The sequence below is a fragment of the Centruroides vittatus genome, unplaced genomic scaffold (assembly GCF_030686945.1).
Source record: "Centruroides vittatus isolate TY-2023 unplaced genomic scaffold, ASM3068694v2 scaffold_996, whole genome shotgun sequence".
Lineage (NCBI taxonomy): Eukaryota > Metazoa > Arthropoda > Arachnida > Scorpiones > Buthidae > Centruroides > Centruroides vittatus.
The window spans coordinates 308,703-327,224 of NW_027122724.1; the positions used below are offsets into that span (position 1 = coordinate 308,703).

Genomic DNA, 18,522 nt, shown 5'->3' on the forward strand with positions numbered 1-18,522 from the left:
AAGAGTAGACTCGAGAATAGATGCATTAACGCCAGGGAATAGATGCATTAACGCCAGGGACGGCATTACCGTCAGCTTGGAAATTTGCAATTAAGAGACTTACAAATGGCTCATGATTTGCGATGTGTTTCGTATTTGGAGAACCTTAATATTTTATTATCTGTTAAATGATTTTTAGCGTGTACTAATAACTTTAATATTGTTATGTGTTTGTTAATTTACATTTGGGTATTTTTTGCGCTTTAATTCTAATTTTAATTAGTTGCTCCGTTGTCGGGTTTTTTGAATTTAAATATTTTGTGTTCCATTCTTTGGAATTATTTTTGTTCGTCAGTTTAAACCTGAAGATGATCTATGGAATAGATCGAAAACGTTTGTTTTCTTAATTAAAAATTCCCTCAGCAACTTATAAGGTGGTGGTTATTGGAGTCTAATTATTAAAGCCAAACGAATTGCCGAATTATCCGACTATAAGCTTGAAGCTGCTATTCAAGCAGCAGAGGTAGAGAAATCAAGAATACTAGAGAGAAAAAGGAGTACTACAATCTCGTAAACAAACTAGAAATCTTCCAGGCTACATATAAATAACACAACATCTGTCTTCTCTTAAATGCTTTAAACACGATTCCACTCACGTCAATTGAATCGAAAAGGGCATTCTCTGAAGCGGGACTTTTCATTACTAAAATAAGAATCAGATCGAGTGATGGGAGTATTGACCGTCTTGGCTTTTTAAAATGTTATTATAAAAATTTACAATAATATTTTGTATTATATTTTATTTTTATAAAAAAGAAAATTACCTTTTACGTTAGAAGTTTGATATAAGTTCTTTTTTTTTTAATTTTCAACTCAATTCAAAGAGTTTTTGTTGTTGTTGTTGTATGCAGTTTCCAGCAAACTTTAATAATTTTTTTCTATTTGCGAAAATTTCTACGAAATTCGAAAGTAATTTTAACATATATTTTACATGGCATTATTATTAATATAATTTTGGAGGTTGCGGAACGTATTAAATTGCTTTTAAAACTGAAAAATAATTAATTCTATCCCGGAATTCCTTGTGATTTCGGGAAAAAGTTCACTTTTATCCTGGAATCTCATGACAAGCAAAAGACCGGGAAATGAGAAAACCTAGTTTGAATAAATGTGAAATTTTCTTAACAATGCTTACAAGAATCAGAAAAATCGATTTTATAGGCAATGATATTAACTCTTATCAAAAAGTTTATTTTAATATAGAAAAACTTCCACGTTTATACTACAAAAAGTCTTTATTGAAACGTCTTCATTCGACACATAATCTCAAAATGTTTGATTTTTAATGCAATTATATCAATATCGTCGTAAATTATAAGAAAGTACATACTTTAAATTGATAGTCAGGCGTGAAAAGTTAAGGAAAGCTATTTCGCGATGTTGATAAAATTACCGAAGATCTGAAATAAAATTGATTGAATAATTTTAATTTTCCAGTCGCTATCCATAAAAACAATACTTCCGATTGATGTAAACTTTATGCAACAAGTAATGTTCAAGCCAGATATGTTACTCCAAATTCTCCGATCACAACACGCAAAATTATAAATATCTGCATGAAGAGAGCAATATATATTTAGATGCAAGTTTCCTACATATGAAAACTATAAAAAAGAGGCAATAACGCTTTCAATTTTTCCTTCATCTCTTATAATATATTCCAAAACATCCCCAAAGTTATTCTATGACATCGTCCATAAAAGCTCTTTGTCGTTTTCAGTGAAAGTAATCAAACGACAATCTGAAAAATTCTTGAAGCTTTGTAACAAGTGGTGACCAGTAAAATTAATGTTATCTTTAATACATTATTTGTTAATATATTTTACAGAACATATTAAAATCTTTTCGAGAACGTTTTTTATTGAAAGAATTGCCAATAGTTTTATCAAGGCTACGCTAGAAGTATTTGAAATGTATCTGATTTTATTACTATTTGCTTTGTATTAACCTGTTTTATTACATATATAATCAACTTTTCAAAGACCGATACATCCCCAAACGATCGCCTTAATTAATCGGGCTATAAATTTGCGATTATTAATTATCAGATAATAAGTAATTTGGGTTGAGGTGGGCGTCAGGTGTCATTTTCTTTATTATTTCGATGTAATAATGCTTTACAAATTTACATTTCCTCTAATTAATTCACAACGGAATAAATTATAATCACAATATGAATAAATTTGTGTTATTTTTATGCATTCATTAGCAATTGAATGCGTGTTTGATAAAAGATGTTATCTAAATTACAATTATTTCAGAAATCTCATAAATGTATTCATATTAAAACGCGTGTATCAATTTAAACATGAAGTAGAAATCAACTGTATTTTAAGAATTTCTTGGTGTTTGAAGATACATTGAATTGCTAAAATACACGTCAATATATTCCTAGGCAAAGTTACAGCTTATGTAATAGATATTTCTACTGCGTTATTATAGCAAATAAAATTCCAAATACTCTTACAGCAGTAAGAATTTTATTCGAAATAACTTTCTTTAAAAATTCTACAAATTTATATTTCGGAATTGGTATTTCATCTGTTATTTGAATTATTATTTGACATAATAAAATGCACTTATGATAATCTTAGTTATTTCAGTTACCAGAAACTTTAAAATTTTCGTAATATTTGGAATACATAAGTAATCTGAATGTCGTGATTTGTTCGAAATTTCAATATTCATCTTACACTTTGAACAATATGACGATGGTTAATACACGCAACTAATTTAATTGCATTTTCTATTAATAAAATTAAAGTAAATAGTAAACAGAAGAACGTTAGGTTCATACACTACGTCTAAAAAAAGTCTCTCTCATTGTGAATTAAATCTAACACTTGATTTCTTAGAAAATTACAAAAAATTACTTATTAGTAGACAATATTTGTAGATATGTTCTCTTTGTTTTACTTGCGCTCTTGAATACAATTAATTATTTTTTGAATAAAAATCAAGCAAACCGTCGAAAGTTATAACTATTATTTCCTATTAAAACTACTATATGCTGATTAAAGAATGCATCCATGCGATATCATATCGCACATAATTAACAGAATAAACTGCGTGTTTTAGTATTTTACGAATAAGTACAAATGTGCATTAAAAGATTATCATTAAATATTCCTAAATCAATATTTAAAAAACTGTTCCGTTCTTAAATGTGAAATTTTCTAAACTTTTTGTAAAACATCTTTTCTTATTACGAACTCCAGTCAATTGAATAGAGAAGAGAAAACAGAATACAAACAATTAAAGTATAATTAATGAATATAACAAAGTTTCTATTTCTAATATTTTTCATTTAAAATTTTATTTTTTAGATATTATATTAAATATTAAAAATATAAAATTAGACCATTAAAAATAGTTTTATATTACAGTATTATACAATGGTATATAATCGTATTACGTGATAGTATATATGTTACAGTCAAAACCTGATTTTAGTTAGAACGCGTTTTAACTAGTTGAAACTAGTTTATACTGAACGTCTTTGTTAAAACCCGTTTTGTCTAGTTAATTTACTGCTGTACATGGTTTGATTTTAGATAAAGCTAGTTTTAACTACATAAATATGTTTGGGAGAATTAAATAAAGTTATGTATCGTGATTCGGAGGAAGGTGCCTAACATTTTGCTTATGAAGGAAATTATAGCGATAATTTGGGTTTTGGAGGCCTCTAACGAAAATATCATATTTTTGAGAATGTTTTTCAAGTAAAACTTTGGAATATATGAAAAATAATTGTAAATTGTGTTTGCAATGAGGACTTTTTTATTGTCTGGCATTTTAGGCATTTCACCCCAAGTATCCGGGTGAGATGCCAAATGCCATTAGGGTAAGATAACATATATAATTGCATAAAGTTAATTTTCGAATATCTTAACTAACTTTAATTTATTGCATATGTAGTACAAAGTATTTCATAGTAAGTATAACAGCGCAGTATAAGTATTGTTAAGTTTTCGGCCGTTCTAACGTGCTGCATAGCTAGCTGAAAGCTTCTTTTAGTCCGAAAACCTTTTTGAGAAGTTTTTATATAATTTCTATGCATATCCTGCAATAAAATAAGAAAACAATAGCATATGATTCATTAACAAATAGGCATGTTAACCCATGAAAAATGTGGGATCTTTTCCTTTTGTCGGGGTAAGATGCCTACGTTGTACGTGTTCTAGCATGTCTGATCGGGATCGGCGGTAGCTCACAATGGAAACTTTAGAACCTTAACTACATCACGCATTAATTCCGCAATTTTTAATAAATTCTATTTTAACTTTTAAAATGATTTTAGAAACATTTCGCTACAAAAACTTCGTTCTTATCTTTCTTTTATTCTTCTCAGATGTAGAAAATGACGTTACGGTAGCCAACTACAGCTTTTCGCACTCAATATTGGCCCAACGATTCATCATACAAACACGTGACAATATCTGACGTCACTGTTTGAAAATATCAAAATGTAGGCATTTTCCCCCGCTCACCATCTTACCCCGAATCACTCTATATGTTGCAGTCAAAACCAGTTTTTAGTTAAAATGCGTTATAACTTGTTTATACTTGATGTCTTTGTTAAAACCCGTTTTGTCTAGTTAAAACTAGAATTTACTGCTAGTCAAAAATGTATTTGAGTTAAAACTAGTTTTAACTAGACAAAACGGGTTTTAACAAAGACATCCAGTATCAACTAGTTTCAACTAGTTAAAACGCCTTCTATGTAAAAACGGGTTTTGACTGTAACATATATAAGTAAATAATATCATAGGCCTACATATTTACCCTTATTAAGAAAGTTCTCTTAACGTAAAAAAATCTCTTCTTCCAAATCTCTTTATGAAACAAACGATCTAAAATGATGTAATTATTAATTTTATTATATAAATATTGTGGTAAATTGAAAGAAAGAACATACGTTAAATCTGTATTCGGGGATGAATGATGATGAATATTTTCCGATGCTGATATAATTGTCATAGACCTAAAACATATAAATATATTCATTGCACAATCGACGGCTCTTTTATTAATGAAATTATTATAATTTTGTAGTTTTCATTCATTAAAAACAATACTTATGAATGAGAAAGAAATTGGTAATTCCCATGCAACAATTAATGTTCCAGCTAATAAAGTTACCGCAATTATTGCAAGCACTATACGAAACATCAATGTATATACAGAAACAAGTTTCGTAGACATAAAAATCGTAAATAGAGGAAATAAAGCTTTCCATTTTTCGTTCATCTCTTCAAAAATTTGCCAAATTCTCCAAAGTTTTTCCGTTAATTCATCAATAACATACCTTGTTGCGCTAATTGCAAGTTGGAATTGAGTAGAAACGTTCATTAACCTATTTTCTATCAATGAAAAAATAATTACGAAAAACAGAAGTACACAAAATAAGTAAGACTTAACATAAAGTATCCAACGTTCGAATGCGCAAAGGAAAAAGTAAGATATCGTAGAATGGTGATGTTCCGATCGAAAAGCAAAATAACCGAGATAGAAATTCATTGTAAACCAACAAAGAAGAATTAAAACATAAAAGTAGAAATAATACGGGAAATAATGTTCATATTTCTCGATGAATTTTTCTTATACGTTGAAATCACTCATCAAGTGGTGAATATTAAGCTTCCTTCTTTCAAAATGCTGAACTGTACTGATGCTATCGAGGAATATATCCATGAAATGAATTTAATGTACAGCTTGTTACTTTCAAATAACATAGCTACGACATTGCAAAAAGCTTCGGGGATTGTTATCATAGTAGCAGACAATAATGCCATTGTTCATAAGAATATTTCGAGTAAATTCACGTAAATTGTTAAACATTTCCGAATTCGTGTCGATTTTTTGTTTCGATATTTGCATGTCTCCAACACATCCACACTGAAGACTTCCATAGTAGAAATCGCCTGTAGAAGTTCTCCAGCTATACAATTGCTATATGACGGCTGCATTTTCGCCACCGAATTGTGAAAGTTATTTAATTGTACAGTCTCGAAATACAACAGTTATTAAACACCCGGCAAATTTTTTAAAAGTTTACTCTTTTGTTATTTTGTATTAAGGTTGAGGAAATTTTATAAATAGAAAGTAGGCCTATAATTAACCCATAAAGTATCAGAATATCTTTGCATGTATTAATTTTAAGCGCGCTTATTACTTTTTTTAAATTTTTGCATGTTATACCATACCATACACATGTCATAGATTGCTCATAATCCATATGTAGCCTGTTTGTGGCAGGAATGAAAATTCTTTATTTGTCAGAACCTGTAGTAACTCTAATAATTGCGCTGATGCTGTCTTAATTTTTAACCATGCCCAGTAGCTTCGATAACTGCATCACGCCAGGTTGTGCAAACGTGGCAGGGATACAAATGAATAAGAAGTATGCAATTATAAAGTTTTTCTTCATAAACCTGATTATTAAAGCCAAACGAACTGCCGAATTACCGGGCTGTAAGCTTGATGCCGCTATTAAAGCAGCCGAAGTAGGCAAATCAAGAATACTAGATGGCAAAACAAGTAGCCTACTGCAAGTCCACTTGATATTCACGAAATTTTTTCTTTTTCTTTTTCATTTTTTAGATGAAGGAAGTATCAAAACTTGGGATTTGCAAAAACTTCGTATAGTCAAATTGGACACGATTCTCATACTTTCCCTTGTTATGTAAACGCAACAACCGGGAAAGTAAGATACCTCTACATGAAAATTATTAAAAATTACACCTAGTCTATGCTTTTTTAAAATTTATCTGTGCTATATCATTTTGCAATATAACATAACAGTATAACAATATAAATGCAGTGTTTCGACATTTCAAAACTAGTAAAGAATGGGCGTTAGAAGATAATCAACAAAAGTATATTTAAAAACGTGTTTCATTCTTCAATGTGAAATTTTCAACGATTTTTGAAGTACATCTCTTTTTATTATAAACTCTAGTTAATTCAATGAGAGAGGAGAAAACAGAATACAAGCCACTCGTTACTTGAAAACAATTTAAGGTATAATAAATATAACAACAGAAAGATAAAATATAGTTTTGTTTTTCTGGTATTTTTCAGTTCAGATTTTATTTCTTTAAATATTATATTAAAAAAAACCATTAAATTAAACCATTAAAAATGTCTATTTTTTACACAATTCTATATTATCGTATTATGTGATATTGTATATAAACAAATAACATCATACTCCTACATACGTACCCTTATCAGAAAATTCCTTTTAACGTAGAAAAATCCCCACATTGATATTCCAAAAGGTCTTCCTCCAAATTTCTTCATGAAACAAATGATCTGAAATGATTCAAATATTTATTCAATTATATTAACATTGTCGTAAATTGTAAAAAAGGACATACCTTAAATCTATATTCAGGCGTGAATGATGATGAATATTTCCCGATGCTGATATAATTGTCGTAGATCTGAAACACATGAATATATTCATTACTAAATCGACAGCTTTCTCATTAATTAAATAATTTTTATTTTGTAGTTTTCATTCATAAACACAATACTTACGACAGATGAAAAAATCGATAATGACCATGCAACAATTAATGTTCCGGTCAATAATAATATTGAAGTTATTGCGATTGTAATACAAAATAATTTATCTATCTCCACGAAAAGGAAAATATATATACAGAAACTTGTTTCGTAGACACAAAAAATATAAAGTAAAGAAAACAAAGCTTTCCATTTTTCGTTCATCTCTTCCAAAATTTGCCAAATTCTCCAAAGTTTGTCCGTTAATTCATCAATGAAGTACCTTGTTGCCCGAATTGCAAGTTGTAATTGAGTAGAAACGTTCATTAATCTCCTCTCTATCAATGAAAAAATAAGTACGAAAAACAGAAGTGCAAAAAATACGAGAGACGAAATATAAAATAACCAAAGTTCGAATACACAAAGGCAGAAATAAGATATCGTAGAATAGTAATATTCCGATCGGAAAGCAAGATAACTGATAACGAAAATATTTGTGAACCAACAAAGAAGGATGAAAACATAAACGTAGAAATAATAGGGCAAACAATGTTCATATTTGTCGATGAATTCCTCTTCTTCCTTGAAATCACTCATCAAGTGGTGAAGATTCAGCTTCCTTCTTTTCAAAATGCTGAAGTTTACTGCTGTGGACAAGGAACAACACAATACAATAAATTTAATGTACAGTTTGTTATTTCCACACACCATAGCCACGTCATTACAATAAGCGTCGGGTATTGTTATCATAGCTGCAAACAATAACACCATCGTCCATAAGAATAATTCGAGAAAAGTCACGTAAACTACGAAAACATTCTGAATAAATTTTGATTTTTTCTTTCGACATTTGCACGTCTCCAACACATCCAAACCGAAGACTTCCATAATAGAAAGCACCAGTAGAAGTTCTCTAGCTATACAATTACTATATGACGGTTGCATTTCTCACCACAAAATTGCGAGGTTTATTTTGTTGTACAGTTTCGAAATTCACCAAACTGTTTTTAAACTGTGGTCTTTTGTTACAGTATAATATACTACAAAATCAGCTACACGAGCGTTTTGCGGATTAAATATTTGAAGGGAAACTTCCAAATTTCAGAATAATCTTTCCACTCCACTCAAATGTTCTTATGGTGTATGTGTACAGGATGGTTTCTGATTGGTGTATATACAGAGTTGTCAAGAAAATCGATAGAGTGACGTTAGCAAATGTAAAACTGAATCATGTTAGAGCCTGAAGAAAAAAACACGTTCGAAGAAACAATTTGTAATCAATAAAATTGTAATTTATTTGTCATTTTCCATGTTTTATTTGTCGACATATTTCAGATTATTTTACAAATTTTGAAATTTTTATTAAGTATGTACTAACAAAGAAATTTATACATGTAATATATACTTTATAGCTGGAAGCATTCAAAATATACCTGAATTTTTATATATTATACAGCATGATACAATTGAGTGGGCAAGACATAAAATACTTAATAACGATTCTACTGGTTATGTACAATTTCTTATGAAACCCATCCTGACCCTTAAAATTAATTTTTTTTCTTTTTGCTATTATATAAGAATTAAAAATATAAAAAGAGTTTTAGCGAAACATCTTAACAGACGGCGACACTAAAGTTTTGCCGGGAAAGTTAATCAACTCGTTGCGAAGTCTTTAAATTTGCTCTAAATAATATAATTATAGTATAATCTCAATTAGTTGTATTTAATGATAATAAATTTATTGCTGATGAGTTTACCTTCACATATACAAATATATACTGTATTTAATAAAGGGTCTGATGTAAATGAATGTTAATAGATATTTTTTCATGTTGCTTTGTGTACTGAATTAAATTTTATTTTTTATTTATAAATAAAATACAGAAATTACGCAACAAGCATTTTCAAACATTTTGTTTCTCATAAAAGGAACTTAGTTTAGTAATTTCTAGTCTTAAAATTATACAATAATATTATTAGCAATCATTATACTTCACGTTATTGTTTTGCATTACTAAATAGAAATTTTATGTTTCATGCTTCAGCATATATAATATAAAATTTAAATCATTATATAAAGTTTTCGAAAATATACTTCTTCAATACTTACATTTCTGATGTAAATATACTTTAATTATTTATGAAAGATATGATCTGGGATATTATTCAGAAATGTTTGAAAATCAATTAATAATCCTCTCGATAACCGTAATGAACTGTATTGCTGTGTGAATTGTTAACAACTGACAAAAACACTAGTAAATTAAATTTAGTGTTAACTTTTTAAAGTATCTCAACATTTGGTGTAGATAAAGCAGATTTATTTGTTTATTAAGTTTCGGCAACGTAACACTTAGGCTCTCTGCTAGGGGGGATGCATTCCTGGAAGTTTTTGAAGAGTAACTGGTCTCTATTCAAGCGTTACGGACGTGGAGAGAACCCGGAAAACTGCACGCGAGCAGCCTGTCATGAAGAGGTGTGAACCCACGAGAGAACTCCCTGTGTTCAGGGAAAGAAATCGATTTGGTCCAAGGTAAAACAAATCAAATATTTTTAGAACGGAAAGAAAAAATTGTAAGTTACAAAGTAATAATCTCTAGTAATTACAATAAAACAGAACAGAATGCTCAGTTTTCTTGCAATTGATGAAGTTGACATTATTCAGTTTTTGGTCCTGAACTGTCAAGGAGGAGTTAAGGATAATATTCAAGCGGTTACATATAATAACAGTGTACAATATAATAACAATATTATAGTTTAACGATTTGTTTTCAGATAATAAATATATTATAATAGACAACATATTCATTAGACATTGAAAGAAACAATAAAAAGTAGTATCGATAATTTACGAAGTGGAACAATTGTTAAAAAGCACATTAAATCGGGGGAAAGTGAATCTAAGGAATCTTTACAGTAGATGTAAAAGAAATGTAGCTGTTTATTACGTCGCAACAAATACGAAATACTAACCAATAAACAAATTAACAAATTGCTTGTTTAAAATTAATTTTTTTTTGCAACTGGTGAATGTTCAAATATCAGGAAATTTTTATCGGATCAGTCATATATCTGTATATACAATCGAATTTTAAATAGCTCACGAATATAACTGTCAGTTGTCAATGATTTGCAGATGAAGCCATTATTATAACTGACAAAGAAGAAACTACTAAAAGTAATATTATAAAAACGTAGATAACTCATGTAATAATACAAAATTGAAGATTAAATAATGTTGTAATTTTTTAAAATATACAAAGTAACGAAATATAAAAACACTTCTTCAAATATTAATAGAACGAACAGTTATTTAATGTAACATCTTTACAATGCCCGGCTACAATCTTCACAATGCCAGGACTAAAACGAAAAGAATAAAGTTGTCCTTGGCCGTATCAGTTTTACACAAATGTCGTATATATACATATACAAGCAGAGGTGTTAGTTACACATAATTCAACAAATTAGACAGATATTCTAGCGACGACGAATCTGAAGTAGATGTACTGTTTTAGCTCGAGATTGTCCAGCTTTCGGATTGACATAATGCCAATAAGAAGAAAATCAGAAAAAGCAGACAATTTCTCCTTCCAGAATATATATTCTTGCTGATCCACCTTTTGGTCTTTTCACTAAATATATCTCTGTATTTTCAATGTATAATTTGTATACACAGTTAAATAAGAGACTAAAACATGATGTTAGGAAGCAGAAGGAGGCATACGATTTCAGGAGTTAATAAAAATTTTAATTTCATTGACTCCTCAAATTGTATTTTATAATTTATTGTCAACAGAAACTAAATATGCTAATTGCTAAACACAGAAACGTACACGTGGAGAAAAATGAGATTTACAAATTGTTTAAAAATTTAATACGCAATGGAAATGAATGTTTCATAAGCTGTATAATTTTGCACAAGTCTCATAAGGAAATTCATATTTAATCTTATATATAAAATTCTCGTGTCACAATGTTAGTTACCGTACTCCTCCGAAACGGCTTTACCGATTTTTACCAAATTTGATATGCATATTCAGTAGGTCTGAGAATCGGCTACTATCTATTTTTCATACCCCTACACCATCTCCCCCCTTTCAAAAATATATTTATATATAAATTAAGGCTTTTATGTCCAACAGATGGCGCTACCTTCCGACGAACTAAGTTTGCTTTTCTGTCAGGCATTATGCTTTTCTGTGAGAATGGACTGAAGCAGATCATTTTCTATCTATCTATATAAATAATATATAACGTTCGTTTGTTCTTTTCTATGTTGTTTATATTAGTTTTAGTTTACGTTGTTTAGCATCGCGCGTGAGTTCCTTTGTATTTTATTTAAATTTGAAATTGGTTATTCGGAACAGTATTCGAATGTTGTTAGCCTGACGATGGCCATGGAATGGGCCGAAAACGTTTGTTTATGATTAAAGTTAAAGGTTCTCAGCATCAAGGTGTTGTTGTCTTACAGTGTAATAGAGTCTGAGTGAGGTTAGGAGAATAACTATTAATTATTCCTATTTTATTAAAATTATTACTTAATATAAATATTAATATAAATAAAATATAACGTTCGTTTGTTCCTACCGATTCCTTTGAAATTTTGACACAACGTTGCATTCGAATACGCACGTGTTTTTATATAATATACATGTCGAAATTCCCCCCAGTGGGGGGAGATGGACGGGATTAAGGCTTACCGTGAAGAACTCGGCATCTATTATACTATTTTACATGCGTTTTTTGCGTTTTTAATTGCGTTTTAATAGGTTACGTCAACAGAATATACACTAAAAAGGGATTTTTCGATATTCCCCAGCGGGAAAAGTGACGGGATTAAGGCTTACTGTGAAGAACTCGGCTTTTATTATACTATTTTAGATGCGTTTTTGATTGCGTTTTAATAGGGTACGTCAAGAGAATGTACATTAAGAAGGGATTTTTTGAAATTCCCCCCACGGGGGAAGTGTTATACATTTATAATAGATACATTTTGAGCCACAACAACGAGTGGCCGGGTCAGCTAGAAATTACCTAGAAATAATTTATATGGCAAAACAACGTTTGCCGGGTCAGCTAGTCAGTCAATAAAAATTTTTAAATCAGACGATAAAAAGTTCTTAAAACCGAATTAATTTCTACTTTGTATGTCAATTCACAATCAGATTATTAGAATATATTTATGGGATTTTATAAAAATTACAATATAAGTACACTCGTATTTCTCACAGATTAAAAGTGCAACAATAGTTTGTTTGTTTTGTATATAAAATTAAAACTGTAAAGACGATATAACGATCATTTCGCATCGCCAACTACGAACTAATATCACTGCAGCTGTTACAAGTAAATCCAAGTGAAATCAAAGTAAAAGTTTCTAACTGCTTGGAATTTTTATTTTAAAATATTTTTAACTGTACACCATTTTATCTTGTATTATCTCGTTGCCAGAAAGCATATTTTAATTATAATTTGTGATCATAACACTTAAGACAAGTGAGTTTATTATAATATCCATAATAAACACTCTTAAATGTCATGATCATAAATTATAATTAAAATATGCATTTCGTTATATTCTCTTAACGCACTGTTTAGATTAAAGCTGATCGATCACTTTAATAATGCTCGAGAGATTCGATTGTTACGTAAATTGGAATTATTAAAATATCTCATAAAATGCATTTCAATCACTATACGTTTATCAGTTTAAATTCGAATTGGTAATATATTCTGTTTTATGACTTCCTTATTGTTCGACGATAAAATTTATTGATACCCTTAATTTTATTTACTGCTTATTTAATCAATGAATTTAATCAACCAGATTAAATATGAATACTTTACTAAATATGCGAAATTATAACTAATGTACAAGTTATTTCTCTTGGTTATCCAATTCATAATCAATATTAATTACAAATTACTGCACGTTTAGATTATTCTGTTTTCTACTTCCCTCGCGTACTTTGTCTCTCTGTGTACAACTGTGTATACAGTTGTGCAAACGTTATTTAAAAAATAAATAAATTTTTTGCATTAACAACAGGACGACATACCCAACCTTCGAGTTAATTAATGTTAAAATTTTAATTGCTCACGAGTTAAATAATACAATAAACATTATACAAAAGATTATATATGAAAGCGTTGTCGTAACTTACCGATGAACACGATGAACGTCATTAAAAATTTTATCTATTTCTATGGAATTGAGTTTTTTATCACATATGAAAGTAATGAAACTAAAGCATTTTCGATAAAAATTTCTTGCAATTTTATATGTTTCTAGTATATGCTGATTGGTTAATACTTATATAAAGTCCATATTTGTGTGAAATACATTTATATGGACTTAAATATGGTTACAAATTTGGACAAATATGGACTTCACGTATTTATTTATCTGCTAATTCATATTTACCCGTTATTTTTAACTAATTGCCGCTTATTGTGATCATTCTTAATGTTATCGAGCAATGAATGAAATCAGAATCCTTTTTCCCAAATTAATGTAGTTTTAATTTATTTTTAAAATGCTACTGTTTCATTTAAGGATGTCCCTCAGCAGATTTCTTTCATTTACACGAAGTTAATCTAAATCCATTAATTTCTTTAATTAAACTTAATGTATCATGTAATTGTAAATTATAAGAAGAGGGAGATACGTTCGAGTCTCCGATTCCAACTAAACTTGGTGAGCACGTAGCCCTAAACAAGAACAGTTTCTCGACCACATGATAAAATCCATTCCTCAAACATTTCCGAAATACGGGCCTTTCAAAATACAGTGTTTAGCTTGTAAATGTTTGGACATTTTTTTTGTAATAGGACTAGCCGAGTGGATAAGGAACTAAAAATAAATTATAATTTTGTATAACATTGCCGAGTTTTTGTGAAATTCGGACGTAATCGTTAAGCACGTTTTAAAAACCCACAGTAACTTTGTCTCTGCTGATTGACTCTTGAAACTTAATTGAGTCACTCAGTTACTCGAATCAGTTCACTTTACTGTAGCGACTAACTGATTCACTTTGTTAAGTCAGTTCTAATAATCAGCTCTCTCTTGGGTTACCCAATTCTAAACCCTACTGGGACTTTAGGGGTGGTATTAAACATAAGTTCGGAATTCGCTTTTTTTCCAATTGATCTCAATTTTTTTTTTCTTTTGATATTCTGTAGAGCCATTGCATTTCTTTTTCGCGTCATTGATTCTCATATTCTCTTTCATTTGAAAATTTATTGATAATTTAACTATAGGGTTGTCCGAAACTCACTTGACGATTGTAAAGAAGCCTGTTTTATTTATGTCCTAAAACAGTTAATTGTATTTCGTTTCCAGCATTTTTACACCAATTTTGTAAAGGAAACAAGTTGTTGTAAATTCAGTTTATGTCCTATACTGACAAGTGGTTTTGGAAAATATAAAAATACAACTGTGGGGGCTTGGGGAAGTTTAGGGTGAGACCCTGCCACTGGGTATGTGTTGTCGACACACACTTGGTGGCAGGGTCACTCCGAAGTGCAGAAATGAGCCTCTCGGGAGGATGAATGCGAAGTCAAGTAAATTTACAAATAAAAGAGAAAAAATTATTATAAAAAAACGAAACTTAACATTTGGACTTAGTTTATTATTGTAGAAAATTTTGTTTTAGGAAGTAAGCCTATTTCTATTTGTAAAACGAGAAGTACTTTGATATCCGAACTTCGCGACTCACAACATACCAGGAAGAGTTGTATCCTCTTCAAAGACCTCTTCTGGTGAGGATCTTCATGTTTGTGTTGGCTCTCTTTCCGAATGTTGAGTTGTTTCTTCTAAAATAAGCGAATGTCAGAATGCCTCAGTGAAATGGGGGAGATATGACGACAAATTTATAAATGATGACCCGAGAATTTCCTACAGTCTTTACACCATATTCAATCAAGCGTCCTAAAAAGAGTAAGAAAGTCACCCTAATTGATCGTCTGTCACTCGCTTCAACTTGTACTTGGTACATATAATTCTGTCAGTTTAAGTTAATTTCTGTTGTTTTACAATAAAGAGATTTTAAGAATAATGTCAGATTAACAAACTTCCTAACCAAACAAACACATCTGAATTTATCAATATCACTTCAGACATTTACATTTTTGCCATTAAGAGCACAAACTTCCCAAACAAATAGACCGCCCTACAAAATTTCAGATATTTTCGACAAAAACAGGAAAGAGTAGTTATTATGCTTTAAAGAGCTTACAAAACCACGCCCCCCATAAACATACATATTAAAACTTACTAACATCCGTACATACAGAAACAGCCGTCGAATTTTTTGCATTTTACGATGATTCAAGGTGTCGTAAGTCAAAACGTGAAAATCAAGTGCTAATAGTGCTACTAAATATTCATTTAGAAATCATATTTGGGTATGTTGCATTAGAGAAATAAGAAGAAAATACACTGAAAAAAGAGCTTGGGTTGTAATGACGTGATGCAAAATTAATCATTTATAATTTTTTCCTCTGAAAAATAACGATAAGCAAATCAACATTTTCGGTTTAGAACGTCGAAAGCAAAATTAATCTCAATACATCATTTCTTCGTAAATAAAAAACAAGATGGTACTTAATCACAAATTTTTATTTTAAATTAGACTTGTCATTTCGTTTTGTAATAATGATACAACATAAATTAACGACAATATATATTTATACATTAATAATACCAATTTAAATCTAACAACAGAGTTTCAATTTCTTGTAGGAACCGATTTTATCATTTACGATATCACGTAAAAGAAAAATATGTCTTTCAATAGATATACTTTGATGTTTCAATGATTTATGCATCATTTCATTTCAATGTTCCGGCCGTAATAAAATTTTATTGCTTATCGATAAACTATTATCTTGCATGTAGAACTTTATGACCAAACTTAATATGATATGAAGTCTCATTCTGTATTCCAGGAGAAATCATTTCAATTTATAAACACTAAAACGATCGTATAATATTAATATATATTTGTATTATATAAGTGACGGATATTCCATCAATTTTTATTGTTCTTTTGATTTCTGTAACATAGGCAATTTTAAGCCATTTATCATAGAAAATGGACGAGGAGTGCTTGTATTGCATGCTTTATCCGTCTTACAGAATTGGGCTAATTTTCGGTGATAATTTTGCCGAACGATGCGAAAGTCATCGACTAACACCCAGAGAAACCAAAATTATGTCGATTTATGCAAAAATAATAGAAGCAATTCTCTTCAGTCATACGGCAATGATATGTATTCACATATTTTCTCCCGATGACGAAATCATCGCATGTAGTCCTATTAATGATTTGGGTGGAACAAACAACGCCCTATTCATGAAGGGAATATTTGCCTGCTTTTCCTTGAGTATGGCATTGATGGAACGAAATGGAAGAAAATCTAAACTTGTATTAGATCTTTGAATTTCCGGTTATCGCGGAGAAAAAGAAAAAATCTGCAAGAATCAAATCATAATGCGAATCATCCTCTTAATAATGTATTGCATCGTTTTGGTTTCGTTTGTAATTCTATTTACTTATGTAATTAGCAATATCGTGGAACGTAAATCGAGTTATAAAAGAGCTCTTTTCTGCGCCGTTTATTTTAATGTCTGCTTCATTTACGAATTTGCTCTATTCATGTGGATGATGTCGATTGTTTTTGTGGCAGGATTTGCGATTATCGACAGATTCAATGTTTTGTCACGTCGATGGCAACGGCTTTTCGTTAAATGTTCGAAGCGAGATATCCACAATTTAATTTGTAAGCATGTCGAATTGTGCGATTTGATCAACCAGGTCAACGATAAGTGGAGCGAATATGTGTTTTTCGTTTACGGCGTTTTGCTGTGTTTGGTATGTTTTTTCATCTACAACACCGTATTTCCTGATATACCAGATTTCTTGTATGCCTTCATGTGCGTTGCCACCATTCTTGCTGTCACTATTGCTATTGTTGGCTCTTTTGCTATGGCTCACTTTTCTGGATCCGTAAGTTAATAAACAATATTAATTACTTAAACATAGGTATTTGTTAATTATTTTTAATGTATGTGTTCATTTGTATTTTATAGGCTTATGACTCGTTTCAAGAAATAAGAGTTATGAGTGCATTACCACTGTCAATAACAGAAAAGCTTAAAGTATTTCAACACAATTATATTTTCTTTTAAGTGTTTTCTCATCTTTCGAGATAAATTTACTTTACTATATTTTTATAAACAGATATTAGATTTCATGAAGAGATTTCGAGAGAACTCTATCGGAGCCAGTATTGGAGACTGTTTTATAATGTCCAAAGAAACTCCTGTTGAGGTTAAAAATTTACATATTAATTATTGATGTTGAAGTAATATTAATATTATAAAGTTTGGTTAAATGCGATCGAAATTAAAATTTAAATTAGTGAAAATTCAAGAATGAAATTTTCAAGAATGTTTATAAATTTCCATGCTAACTGCTTAATTTTCAATTTGTTTTCCATTCTAATTTTTCAGGTGTATAATGGATTGTACACCATTTTCAACATGATGTTAGAAATTCGAGATATAATGAAGGGAAAAAGTTCACATTGCATCCCAAAAAATTCCTCATTGCCATCTTACAATACCAGCAGCACCGAGTAGACAAGGTTTATTCCTTAGTGATTAATGTAATTATGATTAATAACATTAATGAAGCTAACATTTCACTTTAATGTATGTTTTCTGTTTTATTTCTCTAGGGATCATTTACACATAGCTATACATTAAAATTTAAACAGTATTGCATAGTCAAAATTCTGGTATTTAGAGCATTCTATAAATATAAGCAGTATGAAAATTAAGAGAAAAGTTTGCATACCGACGAAGCGATAAATGCAAAAAAGTATTTTGCACATAAAATGTAATGCTCTCGTTTATAATACGAAAGTACACGAAACAAAACATAGTAAATAGTAGACTAA

General features: G+C 29.9%; 1 protein-coding gene across 1 annotated transcript; it reads left to right on the forward strand.

Moving 5' to 3' along the window:
• The first annotated feature begins 17,485 nt into the window (after positions 1-17,485).
• Positions 17,486-18,280, forward strand: LOC136990655 (uncharacterized). Its single transcript, XM_067289046.1, has 4 exons — positions 17,486-17,567; positions 17,651-17,719; positions 17,802-17,891; positions 18,074-18,280. The coding sequence occupies exons 1-4, from the start codon at positions 17,493-17,495 to the stop codon at positions 18,200-18,202; spliced, it is 363 nt and encodes a 120-aa protein (XP_067145147.1). The 5' UTR covers positions 17,486-17,492; the 3' UTR covers positions 18,203-18,280.
• Positions 18,281-18,522: the final 242 nt, after the last annotated feature.